Consider the following 18,315-nt stretch of genomic DNA (forward strand, 5'->3'; position numbering starts at 1 on the left):
CAGTCCTTTAGGTTTGATTTGTATTTATTAACAAATACAGAAGTGTTCATGATTTAAGAATTCACACCTTTAAGGTCGCCTATAGTACGAGGGGCGTTCAATAATTTTGCATTTTATATATAAGACCAAGTCGCAGAATATATTTTGCCCTTTTATTTTTTAGTATAATCCCAATTCACCTCAATACACTTATTCCATTTGTCCTTCAAGCTTTCAATACCACTTTCATAAAATCCGCAGATTGGCCCTCCAACCACGCCTCTGTGGCAGCCTTTATGTCCTCGTCACCCTGGAAGCGTCTTCCACGTAGGGCAGATTTCATTTGCCGGAACAGGAAATAGTCACTGGGGGCTAAGTCTGGGCTGTAGGGTGGGTGATTTAACTGTTCGAATCCACATTCACATATGGCGGCCTGTGCAATTCTCGACTTGTGAACCGGAGCGTTGTCATGCAAAAGTAAGATACCACGTGGTAACATCCCACGGCGTTTCTGGCGAATAGATGTTCGCAATTTTAGCATAATACTGTCCATTTATTGTAGTTTTTGGTGGCATGTAATCAATCAGTAATATGCCTCTTGCATCCCCAAATATGGTGGCCATTACCTTGCCAGCCAATGGTTGAGTGCGAAACTTCCTCGGAGGTGGAGGATTGGGGTGCTTCCATTGCATGGATTCCAAGTTAGTTACTGGGTCCCAGTGGTGGATCCATGTTTCATCACCTGGCACTAGACGAGAAAGAAATGCAGCTTCATAGAGATCCAGGAAGTCTCGACAACTTTCAGTTCTCTGATGGCGATCTTGAGCTCTGAGGTTTCTAAAAATTTAGGTACCCATCTTGCAGATACCTTGGACATACCAAGATGCTCATGAATTATGGTACCAACAGTTCCAACTGATATTTGGAATTCCCTAGAAAGTTCAGATACTTTCACTCGTCGGTCAGACAACATTCTTCTTTCTATAGCAGCAATGGTTTCCGGTTTGGTGGCATCTGAAGGCCTGCCTGACTTTGGGTCATCGTCTATGGACTCCCTACTCCTTTTAAACTGTAGAGACCAACGGCAAACTGTGGAATAGTGAGGAGCATCTTTACCCATCACTTTACACATGCGATAATGGATTTTTTTTACTGATAGTTTTTGTTGGTGAGATCAAGGCAGTTGTCACGTCTATCTGAAGATGTTGATATTCCAGGATTTGCTGATGTATAAACTTCATTTGTCTGCTGTCTATTTAGTGTAGTTGTCACATGGGCGTCTTTATTGGGTTTGTCATTATTGTCTTTATGTTGGGAACATGCATTGGGATCCGGTAAAGTTTCTCTAGTTCTTGGTAAACAGCTGACATGTCAGGCTATTTTTGTTTTATCAAATTGTAACGATATTTTAGTATGATATTTTAGCTTGTATCAATTTGTTAAATATACTGTAACAAAAATGTAGGGTATAGTGGAACTCATCAAGACATGTCTTTTGGTCTAAATGATGTTGACAAATGATATGATCACATCTGCTGGGGAGTAGGCGATCAGATCAAATAGGTTCTTATGGTTGGTGTGATGAGATGGTGGCGCACAAGGTCTTTAAGGAGGTCGGGGGTCAAACTCAAAATTTGTCTTTTGTAGCAAATTTCACTAATATCGAGTAAAACAACCTCTGACATGCATGAAAGGCATGCTTCAATGTCAGCTTGACTCATGCTGTTCCCCTCATCAGTGAAAGCAACACCGAGGCCATTGAGGTGGGTGGACGTTGACGTTGACGTCTACGAATGACGTCCAAGGCATGTTCATTTGGGAAAAGTCAGGACTGAGTGCTGGTAATTGATGACATGAATGTTTTGGTGTTGGAAGTATTGCGTACATACTGCTGATGACGTATTGAGACGCATGCAGTGTTTGGGTAACACTATTCTGACGTGTATCCAACTGCAACATGCCAACGGCATGTAAACGTCGAGCGCGTTGAAAACGTCGTATGATCAAAGATGTTGCTTCCTTAATGATTAAATGTGTTCAATAATGTGTCTTTGAGCTTTTGGTGTCCCAAGAAAACAATATGCGTTTCCCCACAACCGGCAGTGATAAATCTGGCATACCACCCCTGAGGTCACGTGTTTCATGACTCTCACAAGTTTGAGTTTGGGAGCTTGATTTCTGCGGAAATGTTCTTGTCACATAAATAACTTACTTTCATTGCCAGACATTGGTGTATATTCCTGTAGTTTCACCTTAAAACAAAATATCACCTACTTGTTTTGCATAGTATATAAAACATCGATGCAAGACTATAACCAGTCTGGTTTATATGACGAAACAGATTCCATTTGCCTTCAAGGGCAAAATAGATGTAAAAAAATTATATGAATGGAGCACCGAAAATCAGTGATGACACCAGGTGTTCAAAAAAAGATTAACTTCCTTCCCCGTAAAACCTTATCATATATATTGTTCCCAAGAGCGATTTCTTACCCTATTGTAAGATACAGAACTACATATCATAATCAACAGGCCTTTGTTGATGGAGTCTAAAGAGAACATAGATGTTACACTACTGCCTAGAAGTTCATTCCCCTTACACGCATGGGCAACGCGTTACGCAACCAGTGTGCATCGGGTTGGTCACGCGTGTCTGTAACCGTCTGTAGTACGACTTTCAGTGATAATATGTATGAGGTTTGGCGGCGCATTGTTTTTATTGGACCCTAATTACTTTATGATGACTTGGACTCTTTATCACAGCTCCATAGCCGTGAGGCTGGAAAAGAGCAGCATGTAATTAATGAGGGTGGGTTATATCATTGAGGATACACTTGAGGGAGAGAATACTAATTACCGTAGTACAGGAAGAGACCTGTAGACGTAAGCGCGGGGTTGTGTTTTAGCTGGCCGTTCGATAATGGCCGCCAGGAGAAGTGAGCTTTGATTGCGTCATCTAAAATAAATAATAAGATACAGCAGTGTTATTTTCACGGTCTGTTGAATAAACTCCCAGTGCAACGGTCAATGTATCTTCTACTTGATCCTTGATACATCATTTTGGCATTCACAATATATAGTATTTCAACGTACAAAAGAGCACTGATCTAAAGCAATTCCGCGGGAGTAGTTGTTACCTGTGCATTACTGTATTTTCCCAGTGAGTACCCGGATGATATAGCAGAAATCTAGACTTGTTCGCGACCTGTGCTCGCCATTCGTAAGCGCATTTTTATTGAAAGTAGAAGGACATATGGTCACACTGATCAACAAAAATTAAATACAGTTTTTGAAATGTAGGTATATTTGTGGGGAGCATCGGTAATGGTGATGCAGTTTTGATAAGTCACTTGCTTGGTAATTGTGCAATCTTCGTGTACACTATTTTGACTTGCAACACAAAGTAAATATTTCATCTGCACATTGCTTATTTTACCGTGTGTATATGTTTACATTCAAAATGTAAACAGATTTCACTAAGGAAATGTATTAAACGCCTAAATATTCAGTTTATTTTACAAATTAACTGAAAAATATGTCCATCTATATTAATATGATAACGAATTCCAAATATTTGTTTATGTTTAATATCATCACCAAGTACAGTTCTGTATTGTTTGGCTTCTTTTCTTAGCATAATTAATATATTGTGATGTGTTTAAGCTCTTTTGATCGTCTTTATCATTTTTAGTCAGTCGGTTAAATAAATGAATGGACTATTCAGTCAATTTGTAAAATGACTGAAATATTTAGATATTTAATAAATTGCCTGAGTGAATCATATTTTACACATTGACTGGAACATACACACGCTTACAAAAGAAAATACTTGTGAAAACAACGTCTATCGCGCATCGAAAAACTTCCCAACCAAACGGAAAGGAACAAGAATGATTCTGTTCAAAGCTGCAGCGAATGAATGAAAACAAAATGCAAATATCATTATTACAACCTACCAAAGTTATAATGTATCCGGGAATATCAACATAAAGGAACAATATCCATTGCGTTTGCAGCTGTACAAAAATACTTATTCGATGTCAAATGTCTATGTGAGAATCAAATACTTTAATAATAATTATTTGGAAACAATATTTGGAATATATATGAAATATATTAAAATATTTAAATATATCGTTTTTAAACGTTATTTAAATGTATCGAATATTATAACCCGTGTCTGTTTCTTAACTGATCACTTAGTTTGTTTCAATTGTTTCACATAGGTGCCAAGTTAGCTGAGAAAGCCCACGTGACAACTATTTTTATAATGTCCACGGTTCTTAAAAACATACATTGAGTTAGATAACAATGAACAACCAGTCAGTGTATTATCGGTTATCCTTTGAACAAAGTATGTTGTTTTTACATCTGTACTTCACGCCATGATATGAGTGTATTCCCTAGGTTTAGTAACCCTACCTTCACATGTAAACACTTACTTTTGACATATCCACTGTGCAAGATAACTGTAATTAATCAATCAACGTATTTCCTGTTGATCCTTTGATGTCTCGGAATGATCAGTTGATTTACAAAAAAAGTAAATCAACTGATCATACATCTCTTGCTGGGCTGCCACGTGCATAATTCACATTCCACCTCACTTCAAACCTGGATTTAGATTAAATAATTACCCCAGGTACAAGAAAGACCAAATTTGAACCTTTATCCGGTAATCTGAGTGGTGCTACAACTGAGTATACATAATATAAATTCATTAACTGAGCAGCATGTGAATTACGACAAATACACAAGTGTAGGGTTATACCAGAAAATGTGGATGACAACAAGGGAGTAGTAATTGTATCATCCACGCAATCCGAAGTCCGCAAATGCTTTCACTCAGGGATACTTTTTTTATTATCAAACTGTAACAATCAGGGGTATTTCCAAATAACGACATCCGATGAGCTTTCGCCGTTATTTGTCTGTTTGTTTAGGCTGAAGAAATTAATTACCATGCGCCCTTTGTTGAAATCTTCATAGATCACGGGTAACCAATCAGATTTCAAAAATGCGTAAGTTTATTTAGCTGTCCTTGCAGACTGGTACCCCAGTCTCTTGTCACGCTCGGTTGCGTTAACGAGCAAATTGACTCACGGCAGCTAGTAAGCCCAAGCGGAAATCCAAAGGTCGTATTACCTGAAGAATCAACCTTCATTTGCGAAATATCTACTGCTCTTAAAATCAATATTTCTCCCAATACTAAAATTCAGAACTTCCTAACCAAGGATTACCAGTTGAAACTGGTCGATGGCTGAACATTCCCAGGGAGGACAGCCAGTGTCCACTCTGTGATTCTATCGGTGTGGGAGATGAATTGCATTATTCATTCCGATGTGAAGCTTTACACCAACGGCGATATGAACTCTTAAATAAGCAATATCTTAAGTTTCCAAACATTTAAGAAAATTATGACCACTAACAGTGTAAGAAATCTAAAAGGCCTATCCAAATTCCTTAACAATGTGTACAATACAATTGGTAAATTGTATTAGTATCCCCGTATCCTATTTTTATTATTTTTGTTAAATTGTACATAATAAAAATTGTAGATAATTGTATGTCATGTTATTCTAAGAATAAATAAGTTTGAGTTTGAGTTCGACACCCGAGAAGAAGCCAGAGATTAGTGCTCCTTTTTTAATAGTTTACAATCATGTGTTTTAGGGTTAGCTGTGTTGGCTTAAACGTATTTTTATTTCAAATGAAATCTGGATCGGTAAACAAGCAAAACTTGCTTATGTAATACCTCTCCAGGTAACAACTTAACAACAGCTGGATATATATATATATATATGAGAGTGATGAACATAAACATACAAAATGCACAAATGAAATACACGAAGCCAGTACACTGAAGCAAGTGGTGTCTGTGAAATAAGGTAATGCAGTTTTCCTTTACTACATGCATAAAATTAAGCTACTCAAACCTTTTGCTTTTGACAATGATGTCATGAACTGATTTAAGAAGAGTCATGTTTGTAGAACTGCTTAACTACTGCCATGTAATATCATGTTTAGACCATACCCATGTGTGTAGAAATACACAGTGTTTCTGATATTATCGTATTTTTTAACAGATATAGAAAAAGTGAATTGCATCTTCAAGGTGATATCCACAAGTGCAGTCTGGTATGTCTGATACATGTCGTCTAAACTTATCAGCGTTTAAGTCACTGCAGCCGAGCCTAAGGCGACAGTGGACAATTTGGCATGATCTATGAAAATATTTGAAGTCAAAATTATTAATAATTGCATCAGAACGATTAATTAAGGATTTGATTTCTTTTAATGAGCGAGCGTTAGTTACTTCATCGGATAGAGGGTTCCGCAGGTTGATCATATCCAGAAGAAATGATAATAAGCATAGGTCTGTGTTCTACATTTGATTGTTTGTATGTTGAATCTTTTTCTAAGGTTATATTTGCTGTTATCAGAGAATTGAATATACACTTTTCAAATATTTTGGCTAAGCAACTTGTGAGTGCTACAGGTCTATGATTTGGGCATTCATGTTCATCGCTGACACTGACACCGCATCAGCCCGGCAGTGGACTTGACACAGTTATTTGCGCACTGATTATATAACTCCTACAGACAGGTGGGGTGGTTGTTCAAAGCGAAACGGACGACCCCGTCTGTTATCTAATAAATGCTGTGCGGCGCCTTTGATCTTGCCCCCAACCATACACCTTATAGTAGTAAACGACGATCAGGATGGCCTGGAAATAAACACAATTCTGTCTGCCCAGTGTATCCACAATTAACTAGAATGCTTCATATCTACAAATATATATATAGAAAATTGCATCAGTGTGGTTTATCATGTACAATGCTTTCTTACGCTTGGTGAGGCAGACTGAAATTGAACATTAGGATAACGTCAGCAGGGATAAAAGAGGTCATACCAAAGAACTTTATTTACTAGTGGAAAAATCAGACATTCCGATCAACCACTACAAGCCCCGGCCGGATCTCAAGGTTGACCAGATCAACACCCCAAAGGAATATCTCTACGCCAAACAAGGAGTCCCTTTCGTCATGGTGCACAAGAAGGGGGGACAGGACATCGAGTAAGACATCACAAACTACACAGACTTGTACCACTTCTTCCAGAGTAGTGGCGTACAGACCTCAAACCACTTCGTCGCCAATACCGCCGCCCTCCTTGCCAAGAGTCTCTACCAGAATCCCGACCCCCAGGATGAGAAGCTGACCAAGAGACTACTACAAGGACTTTTTTACCCTAATAGTATGAGTGCTTCCCCGTGTGCGAGATAGGCTAAAGTCGGAAAGCGCACGTTAAATCTCCGAGGTACCTATCTACCAGAACTTTATTTGCTGTTCTGGTCATACCTAAATATATGTAAGTTACGTACATGGGGAGGCTAGATAATTTACAGCTTACAGCAATATAGTGCAAATATTATGTTCAATAAAAGAAAACGTTGATAGATCTATAACACACTTTTTGTACTTTTAAACAAACTGTGGACTTTTCAGACATTTTCGCTTATTGTAATAACATCTAGCTAACCAATCATGTCTATCTATGAAATCTACAAGCATAGTTGCTGTCAAACCTAAAAAACATATACAGGGAGGTAAGTTTTGACTTGCCAAGCACCTTAAGGTGAGTTTACTTTTAAACTGTCAAAAGCTATTGTCCCTTCAATACTAGTATATGTCTAGAAGCTGTCTCTCGGACTATTATGAGTTATGATGTATTTTATGATATAACTGGGGAATGTTCAAATTAGTTACTGTAATTTAATCCAACGTTCTAACTGTCAACTGTCTCAACAGGATCATAGGTTTGCTTATATATCGCCTCCCTGTCTCTATGTCTTAAGTTGTTAATCAGTAACTGCGGTCCAAATGTATCAACTTATTCATCTATTGTTGCAAACTTGACTGATTTAAACATATCTTATTGATCATGAACTACTCAGTCAGTCAAGCACCTGTATCAGAAATGTAAAACCAGCCATGTTTCATGTAGTCCCAATATCACTGAAAAATGCCGATGTAACGTGACATATAAATTTACTCACAGACAATATATTTTTCGTGAGAGTGAAGCACAATTTTATTAAAGTTTTATTAACAATTTCATAAACTATAATAATATTAATATTAAAATTCATTATCACTTGCCAAGTTTATGAAAATGTCCCCACATATAAACAAGGATTTGAACTAAATTTGATCGTCTTTGACACTGAGGTTTATCCCCACTTTGCCAGCAAACTGCAGAAGATTAACAGTGAGTGAGTGAGCATCGTTTCTATGTTTATACAAGAAAAGATGTCATGCCAGAAACGCTCACAGTAGTTAGTGAGTAAACTCACGACCTGTCATGACCTGGTTGAGTGACTTCCTCCAATCAACATGAAAGGATTACCCACAGAGAAAGAAAGTATTAAAGTCATCCATAAATCTTCTCCTAACGTAGTACTCCAAATTCTAAATGCCTCTCAAAGAAGGATTAAAATCCTAAAGATATCCTATCTACGTGGTATAGGTACTCACAACCTCTAATAATAAACTGTTACGTTTGGTATCCCCAGCAATACTCACCATGGTCATTGGGCAAATGTAAAAATCACAAACCCTAACGAGATTCTGTCAACATGGTCACACCCGGTGATTGTGAAGATCTCAAATTCTATCAACTGTCAGACAGCATGGCTGTTCATATTCATTTACAACATCCTCTTATAATTAGTATAAAAGTGTCCCACACAAAACCTTCTTTTATTTATTCTTTCAAAATACAACACAGAAAGTGGGGTGTGGGGAAATGGGACATATTCCTACGTGAAATAATGAGACATTAGTAGTGGTGACGGCTATATCATAACTGTACTGTCTAAAGCATAAATTTGGCGAACGAAAAATGTTATATTTGCAATCAAATGGAATGACTCGTGTGGGCAAATGAATATGTTCGCAATCCACAAACAATCATTTTATTAATGGCGAACATTTACCAACCCGCGACAATCGTGTCAACACGGGGGTTCCCCTAGCAATAAACTCGCATCTAAATTCACTACTGTTCTACTGTCGGCTAGCCACAATGGCTAGACTGGACCCTAGTGGAATGGTTCATGCCATAAAAGTCTAGCAACCGAACACTAATTAAGATGGGCCGACCTTGTATTTACGGTCTGGTGAGCACAGCTCAATGGCCGCTCATTAACTCAAATTTCACATCTCACTGTTTTGTTATCTCACTATTCATTTGATAAATTTGTCAACTTCAACTGGAACCCGGTCCCGTGTTACACGCGTGGCACACGCGTGTGCAACGGGTTGCACACGCGACGCACACACGTTGCACACCCGTGTCCAACGGGTGCTCACCCCGTGTGCAACCCGTTGAGCACCCGTGTCACATGCGTGTTACACGCGTTCTCAACGCGTGTTAGGGGAATGAACTTTTAGGCAGTAGTGTATGTAGTGTGTACATTATGTAATTTACCAGCTATTGCCGGCGAATTCCATTATATTTTTCCTTGTGAGGTTTTCAAAGTAAACAGACATTTGTTCATATCTAATAAGTACTTAATTTGGCAAGGTATGCTCTCTTTCCAACGCCCAGATCGTTCATCTAATTTGAAAGAAATGAAATCTTTTTCTCCGTTTAAATCAATTATATACTCGATAATGAGATCTACGAAATTGTGGCCATCTTATTGACTGTCAATATCAAATGTAAAATATGTGATGCATTGCTCCTGTTCCACCAGCGTTGGTTAAAGGAGAAAACCACTAGCAGTGGTTTATGGAGAAATAGAAACTACTGAAGTTCTGTAGCTAATGTCAAGCCAAATCGTTCATTTTGAAGAAGGTTGCATTTGTAAACTCATTTCAAGTTCAAAAACTGGTCGAACTGGTAAATATATCCGCATTAATATTTCATGACAATAAACATTTTGCTGGGGAGACTTCTCAGCATTATCTTTAACAAATTGATTCATTTAGACGAAAGAATGCAGGTTAATTTGGATACTCAGTCAGCATGTCCTCAGAAACAAGGATCCAAACAAAGAATGATCGACCAGTGCCAATCCAATTGATTATATGTCAGATAAAAACACGTTTCGGTAAACAAGACTATATTGAAGAAATACTGGTTCTTCCTGGTCATAATTAAAGTGTAGACGCACGTGGTGGGTGCCAGGATAATAGCTGAATTAACCTATGCTTTCTTTCAAAGATGATCTGTAATACATATTGATTAATAATAATAGTTCAGGGAAATCTCCTACATACCAGACTATATTAATAATGAAGTGTGAATATTGAACTATTTACCTAGAAGTTGACGGATGACAGAGTAGACACAATTTATGGACAACAACTTATCTTGGACCATATCAGCAACTGTCCTAATCACAACATCAACTGGGGCAACGTCCAAATCCTCTCCAACGACCTCTTTGAATTTACTAAAAGAAACCTAACAGTAGCAGTCCACATTCGCCGCCACAAGCCAACAGAGATCAAGGCTATTTCATCCCATCAGCCTACTATGAAAAAGATTTTAAAAAAATATCCTGTTAAATTGGCTTCATGTCCCTTTGGCTTCGATCGATGTGTTCTCTGTCCCTAATGTCCTTCTGTTGTCATTACTTACTCATGTTATCCCACTCATGTATGCAATTGTTGTTACTGTTAATCTTCCACCTAATGTATATATTCTGTACAATGTTCCTCATCCAGTCTTGCTTGACAACGGTATAATGATCTATACCGAAACGTCGCCTTTACAGTATGAAAGAAGTTGTTATCAATAAACAACTGGTGGCCAAATCGTCTAAGGTGCCGCGTTTTGCTGTGCAGAGTTGTGTTCCTCCAAAAACCAATGATTCTGTGTTCGAATCTCGGTTCTCCCCGATTATTTTTTTATGTTTGTCAGCACCATGCTCGTGGGTTTCACCGAAGTGGTAAACGTCTGAGTCCTGCATCACTTCGGGCTTTCCTCCAACATTAAGCTGACACGCCGTGATATAACTGGAATACTGTTAAAAGCGGCGTTAAACCCAACTCACTCACTCATTTTAATGGGTAGACGTTATGACTGCAAATAATCACACAACCACATTGCCTTTTAACATCGCACATTTATATGTTTATTATATTTGAATATTTTAAGACTTGTGATTTATGCTGATCGGAAGTAGTTGGGGAGCGCCAGATTATTTCATGCGACTATGGTTTATCTGTCTTGCCATGACAGACTGACTTTGGTTATTTTGGGAAGTCGGGTTTTTGTTGGGTTTTTGTTTTGAGTAGTAATAGCACGTATACAGGTATATATTAAATTATGGTATATAAAGTGATATGGGATACAGAAGACGGCATAACCATGGCGAACGTTCAAGTAGATGTACTATTTATTCAGAATTCTAAAGGTGGGTGGCATTTGCTATTTGCTGGACACAAGTTCATGATAAAGTCACGACGACAGACATCAATACACTGGAAATGTGCGTAAAGAGGATGTCCAGCTACCATCAACACCAAAGATGATCTCGTGACCAAATACAGTAATGTTCACAATCATTTACCTGATGAAGATAAGATTACTGTTGACAAATTTCTGGCAAATTTGAAGAATACAGAGCGCACAGAATCCCCAGATTATTCCCAGATTGTTCAAAGAGGAATTGTCAAGTAAGTACACCATACATTGTACAATTTTGTATATTTAGTTATTACATTGTACAGTTGAGTTATTTATCTAAGTATGCAAGTAAAACTGTCCTTTTGTGTAAGAATGATCCAAACCGAGGATTCACAGGTAAGATTCACATTGTTATACTTTGTTGGTCATTGTATAATTGTTATTTTGCTTCTGTTTCAGAACTGAGATCAGATGAAACTGACGAGGTAGTGCGGTCTGTCCCCAGCTACCAAAGTATTTTTTGTGCATTTTTGTCTAATAAAAGTATATTTTGAAATATATACAAATGTAGTTTGTAAATGTGTATGTATGTGATATTCCACAATTTGTATATGGATATACTTGAATCTTTATTTTTAAAACAACATCAATGGAAATAAAATGTTGAGCAAAAACACTTTCTTAGTTTCTATGACTGAGGCCGGACTACTGGGGACCATTACTGACAGACTTATATTTGAGACGACCCATCTTCTTTAACACACATGGTGGGGATTAACTGTTTGCCGGCTGCCTGACAAGTAGGATATCACCGTGACTTGTCCTGTAGTATTTTCTAAAACCTTTTGACCGTAACAGGGTTATTAGTGTATAGTAGCCCCAAGTCGGCCGGGCGATGTATACTATTACATAACACGTTTACACCGCTGGACACTTGAAAAAAATATTTTCTGCTTCTTTTGGAAAGTTTACAATTGCAATAAATGATATGATAAAATGCATGTTTACAACAAAAATGTGACCGATCCGTATTACGGGAACATTTTTGCGAATTGCTGTCAAATATAATATGTTTTTATTGGATTACTCGAGACGATTTATTGTAAATAAAAGCGACAACAACTTTTCCATATTGTAAGGAATGACTGCTATGAAGAAATGACAGCATTGGGAACCATTCTGCTTTTCAAAGTGTTTCCAAACATGTAATCGTTTTTTCAGGGCGCTCAATGTACTAAAGTATATTCAGATCAGGTATATTTCACATGGTAATATCAGTTGTTCTAGCTCACAGAGAAAAAAAAATTGGTAAACTTTCAAAACATCAGTTTTAAAATTCTTCCCAGGATCACCCATGCGCAGATAAACCCTGTGGAGATGACCACGTGTGTGTCCCTGTCACCAAGTCTACCAACTATGTATGTGTACACGTCGACACACATACAAACCAAGCAACCGGTACGAATCCTACTGTAGCAACTACTACACCGGCACCAACTTCAACACTGGCACAAACAACCAGGCCGACACTAACTACTACAACACCTGAACCAACTACAACACCAGAACCAACGACTTCAACACCTGCACCAACGACTTCAACATCTGCACCAACGACTACAACACCTGCGCCAACGACTACAACACCTGCGCCCACTACAACACCAACTACTACAACACCTCCATCTACTACAACACCAACTTCTACAACACCCGTCCCAACAACAACAACAACAGCACCCACTTCCACTACAACTGTACCAACTACCACTACACCTACAACTACTACACGTAAGTACACAAGAGTAAATCCTTGAAATGGGTTCCATAGGCAATATGTGCTCTGGGCAGTTCTTGGTCATGTCAGGTAGACAAATGACATGGAGATTCCGGGGCAGAAGAGATCCGAGCTTGCCGAGGATCGAGATCGTAGGACATGTGAGGAATGTCGGGTGGCCAAATAGGATAAGCGTTTGCGGATACCTGGGTTCGATTCCCCACATGGGTACCGTGCAGTGTTTTAAGCCCATGGCTGTTGTCCCCCGCAACGATATGGCTTGAATGGACCCGACATTAGCGGGGAACTCTTCACCCTCATTCGTGAAGAAAAGATATTTGATTCTACTTTGGTTTGCGTCAGTGACGAAAAACATGATGTGATGTTATCGGTAAGCCCGAGTACCCTTTCAGTTTACCAACTTTGTTACATGTTTCCTATCCGATGAATTAACATTACAACCTCAAGTTCCTAAATCGTTCGCTCATCTGGTCTGGGGAGCAATTATGTCGTAAAGAATCTTATTTCGGTTCTCTGATTTTTTTTGTAAATTGTTGTACGGCTGTTAAACAGGATGTAAGAAACCCTTGGCTTAATTACTGTTCTTTTCACCCAGATGATGGAACGTGCGTTGATAACAGTGACTGCAGTTCCCTTCCCTTCACAGAGTGTTCAGACAGTCTCTGCGTATGCACCGTTGGAAGTGACATGGATGATGCCACTGGCATGTGCAGATCATTAGCAGGTATATTGACACATCTTTTAATAGTAAGAGAACATCATCAATGTTAAAATCGCTTCAGTAGAATATTGAAATGATTAGGTAAATATTGAACACTATGACATTCTAAAGATAACATGACACTGATTGCTGTCGAAACTATTTGACTATTTAACGAGATTTCTCTCATTAAATTAAATGCGTCCTTACATGAAACAAACTTAAAGACATCAACGGCGGACAACCGGACAGAGAGCACTCAGTTTACAGATCAATCCAGTCAAAAGACACGAACAAAACAATTATGATTAAAAGTTTGCCGGTGGTCGGTGGTATCATCAGTGGGTTAAGACTTGGTTTTGTTCCTACAACTAAACAATGGAACCATGAAAAATGCAGCCACGTGTACCATATTCTTTACCTACCAATTCCGATTTGTTCACTTTCGATCATCTTTGTTGTAAAGCCACCATTTGGTCACTTTGTAATTCCCTTCATTCTTTTGAATGTTTTATAGTGAGTGAGTTATGTTTAACGCCGCTTTTAACAGTATTCCAGTTACATCGCGGCGTGTCAGCTTAATGTGGGAGGAAAGCCTGAAGTGATGCAGGTCTCAGACGTTTACCACTTTGGTGAAACCCACGAGCACGGATATGGTGCTGACAAACCTAGAAGCATAATCGGGGCGAACCGGGATTCGAACCCACAATCACAGGTTTCTGGAGTGCCCAAGGGACGCAACTCTGCACAGCGAGTCGCGGCGCCTTAGACGACTGGGCCACCCGTGCCCCCGAATGTTTTATAGGTAAAAGCGATAACATCGGGTAGCAAGTAATTTTAAGTGACATAAGAATAATGGTTGTCAGGCATTAGCAACATATTACCCATTAGCAAAATTATTTCAAGATATATTTTTAAAAATGCATCCTACACAGTTGAGCGTGTATTGAACAAAGTTAATCCCTGTATTGAACACAGTGAAAGCTGTATTAACACATCAAGTTTATAATTCCTCTTAAACAAGGAAACACCGTTGGCCCGGTGGTATTGCGGTGCAGAGTTGTATACTTTAACAGTATCAGGATCCGCTGATCTTTGGGGTCATATCCAGATTTGCCCTGATATGATTCCTTGTGTTTTCATAATCATACCCGCGCTGGTGGGTTTCACCAAAGTGATTTACACCAGTGACGTACATCACATCGGGCGTTCCGCCCACACGAAGCTAAGACGCCGCAACTCAAATCAAAATCTGTTTAAACCTATTTCAACAATTTACCACTATCCGTCAACTGGTTAAGCTATTTCTTTGAAAACGCTAATAAATTGTATTGTTACTGGCTCCTTCACCAGCGTGTCTGTTATCATTCAGCTTATAAAGGGCAATAAGTAAATACATAATTTGGAGATAAACTCTGTCTTCATTGTAGAATTTAATTAACTGTCGATTTAACCGCGCTAAATGAAAATTGGAACCGAATATTAGGCATAAATCGGCAGTAACTGGCGACACGTTTTCTTACACGTGTAAAATTAGCATCGATCGCTGTATATACATACACAATTATGTTAAGGGAATCATTGTTCCTGTCTGAACAATAGGTACACGTTTCGTTCCAACCCTTTAACACTGCATTAATCTTTGTATGTGTCCAGAGAATACTGTCAACCAAGAACAGGATATCGAACAGCATATACTATTTTGTCGGAAACGAAAGTGTTGCAGTCAAGAAATATGAAAAACTACTCAAAAGAAGTTATAGACCACCCGACTCTCTCAAATTACTATAGTCATTATGGTAATATGAGGGGCGGTGGGGTAGCCTTGTGATTAAAGCGTTTGCTCCTCATGCGGTGGGCCCGGTTTCAATTCCCAACATGGGCCGGGTGCAAAGTGTGAAGCCCATTTCTGGTGTTCCTCGGGTGATATTGCTGGAATGTTGCTAAAAGCGGCGTAAAATCAAAATCACTCACTCACTATTTTAATATGAAAGAATCGGGTGCTCTTTCACTTCTATCGAGTTGTATTATGCCACTGGATGCACGGTCAGATGGCTCCAAAACAAGAACATCCACATCGTCCAAGTGCAGTGGCTGACGTTTGATGAACAGATTATGGTTAAGTGTTTGCATTTGTTATTTCATTTTGCACGATGCATTAATACAGCTGTGTTGTTTCATTAATTGGTAATCCTTTCACACAATTGCAGAGTGCTCGTCCTTTGGATCTACCTTCACAACCTTCACGGATACTGCCATCTTGGAATATAATCTTGAGACCCATACATCGAAGACGTCAGCACAATGTGAACAATTGTGTCTAGAGGCCTCATTCGTATGTAAATCGTTTGAAATATATCACATCTACTGTGTCTTGCAGGAAGTCTCCTGGTATGACGTTACAGAAAGTGAACGTGGATATAAGAAAAATGTCTATCATAGCCAACGCAAATGTAATTGGTGAGCTAAGGTATTATGTCTAATGTCATTCTATGCTACTGGTTGGGGTAACAATCCAGAAGCTGAACATATGGTCTGTATATCGGTGAACGCAGAAGCACAGACATACCCAATGATTTCAAATGATATTTTCTGGGGTTTGCTGCTGGTTTTTATAATAATAATAATAATAAATCGTTTTATTTGGAACTACCTAATTTGGTCCAGATAACAGGGCAGAAATTAATTTATCCTCATGTTTGCTAGCCATGGTTGGTGTCCTGTATATAAAGTACCTGTGAATTAAAATCTTCGAACGGTTTGTTTGGGTCTTGTGTTGAAAACTATCAAATGGTGGGTCCCTTGAGCATCATAAACAATAATACATAATGAAGCGATATTACGTCATTCAGTCGTGGTCTGCATCATTTACTGTAACGTCACAGGATACACTGAAATATTAAACTTAAGGAGTTTGATAAGCATCTGCCTCGGAATCCTTACATAGACATTTTGGTTAACCCCTTGTTTAGCTTTACTGTATCGACCCGCTGACAGCCAGTTCGAATCACTTACTAACACAATACTGTGGGTTTCATCACTTGTGTAGCCCCTTCGATGAATTAGTGTGCACTGTATAACATGTTTGAATTTTGTGCCACATGTAGGTGCCACAAATATGTTTCAATGGTTAATTGATATGTGTCATTACGCGTGTTATAATTTCCTAATGACCAGTGTACTGACGGTGTTGTTTCAAATGTAACAACACCGGCCCAGTCGCTGAGACGCTGTAAATTCGCTGTGCAGAGTTGCGTCCCTTGGGTTTGCCTGAAACCTATAATCGTGGGTTCCAAATCCAGATTCACCAGGATTATGTTTCTAGGTTTGTCAGCAATATGCCGATGCTCGGTGTTTTACAAGTGCTGAAGACCTGCATCACTGATGCCAGTGATCATGCAAAGCTGTTCACAGCTGTGCTTAACCAACTAACTCACTTTCTTCTACTATATTCTTAATGAAAATTGACATCATCTTTGACAGTCTTTATGTGTTTCTACTTACGTGTTTACCTTACTTTATTACTATTGCATGTGAAATATGTGTCAAGCTGCTACGTTTTTCACGCACTGTTAATATTTACACTTCAATATGTGTATATGTTCATTATAAATTACTTCAATAGTTGAACACGCCGTTATAACCTCTTCACTAACACAAAATACAGTGATGTTAAATAAAACACTTAGTTGGAAACTGTTCCTTTGTTACGTTATGATACTACTACTAAACAGAAGACCCCTGGAGATTCCGGGATAGAATAGGTCTTCAGCAACCCATGCCATATTTGCCGTAAAAGGTGACTATGCTTGTCGTAAAAGGCGACTAACGGGATCAGGTGGTCAGGCTCACTGACTTGGTTGATAGATGTCATCGATCCCAATTGCGTGGATCGATGCTCATGATGTCAATCACTGGATTGTCTGGTCCAGACTCGATAATTTTACAGACCGCCGTCATATAGTTGGACTATTGCTGAGTGCGGCGTTAAACAACAAACAAACAAACAAAGAAACTAAAAAGAAAAAAGTATACACCCATGTCGGATCTCAGAATTAATTCACTTGGAGCATGTATTCACCCATAATCTTAATATTACCTATTGTCTTTTTGTGAGAACATGTAGACACATGTGGATGTCCTGATTTCCAATACAGACATCAACTCAATTAATCTATTGTTGGAAAGCACGTGAATAAATTCGTCCTACACGACAATGCGTCCATATGTCGTGACGTTGTTAGGTCAGAACATATAAACTCTTCAAAAGAAGAAACGCACAGGTAGTGTGCAGTTCATTGAAACTGACTACACAAAAAATCCGGTATATGAATTGGATATATGTTATTGGAAAATGTTGGTGGCCTGATATTCGACAAACGGTGGCTATAAAAGGCAAGCCTAAGCCAATAATTT

The 18,315-nt window shown here is 38.7% G+C and overlaps 1 protein-coding gene across 1 annotated transcript in view; it reads left to right on the forward strand.

Moving 5' to 3' along the window:
- The window catches only part of LOC139458526 (hepatitis A virus cellular receptor 1-like), a 37,954-nt gene extending 21,227 nt beyond the window's left edge, over positions 1–16,727 (forward strand). Inside the window, exons 2-4 of the mRNA XM_071239961.1 lie at positions 12,748–13,192; positions 13,795–13,923; positions 16,110–16,727. Of these exons, the coding sequence (XP_071096062.1) occupies positions 12,748–13,192; positions 13,795–13,923; positions 16,110–16,363 (828 nt within the window). The 3' untranslated portion in view covers positions 16,364–16,727. The remainder of the gene's footprint in view (positions 1–12,747; positions 13,193–13,794; positions 13,924–16,109) is intronic.
- The last annotated feature ends 1,588 nt before the right edge of the window (positions 16,728–18,315 follow it).

This window comes from Haliotis cracherodii, unplaced genomic scaffold (assembly GCF_022045235.1).
Source record: "Haliotis cracherodii isolate W230 unplaced genomic scaffold, xgHalCrac1.p SCAF_13, whole genome shotgun sequence".
Taxonomy (NCBI): domain Eukaryota; kingdom Metazoa; phylum Mollusca; class Gastropoda; order Lepetellida; family Haliotidae; genus Haliotis; species Haliotis cracherodii.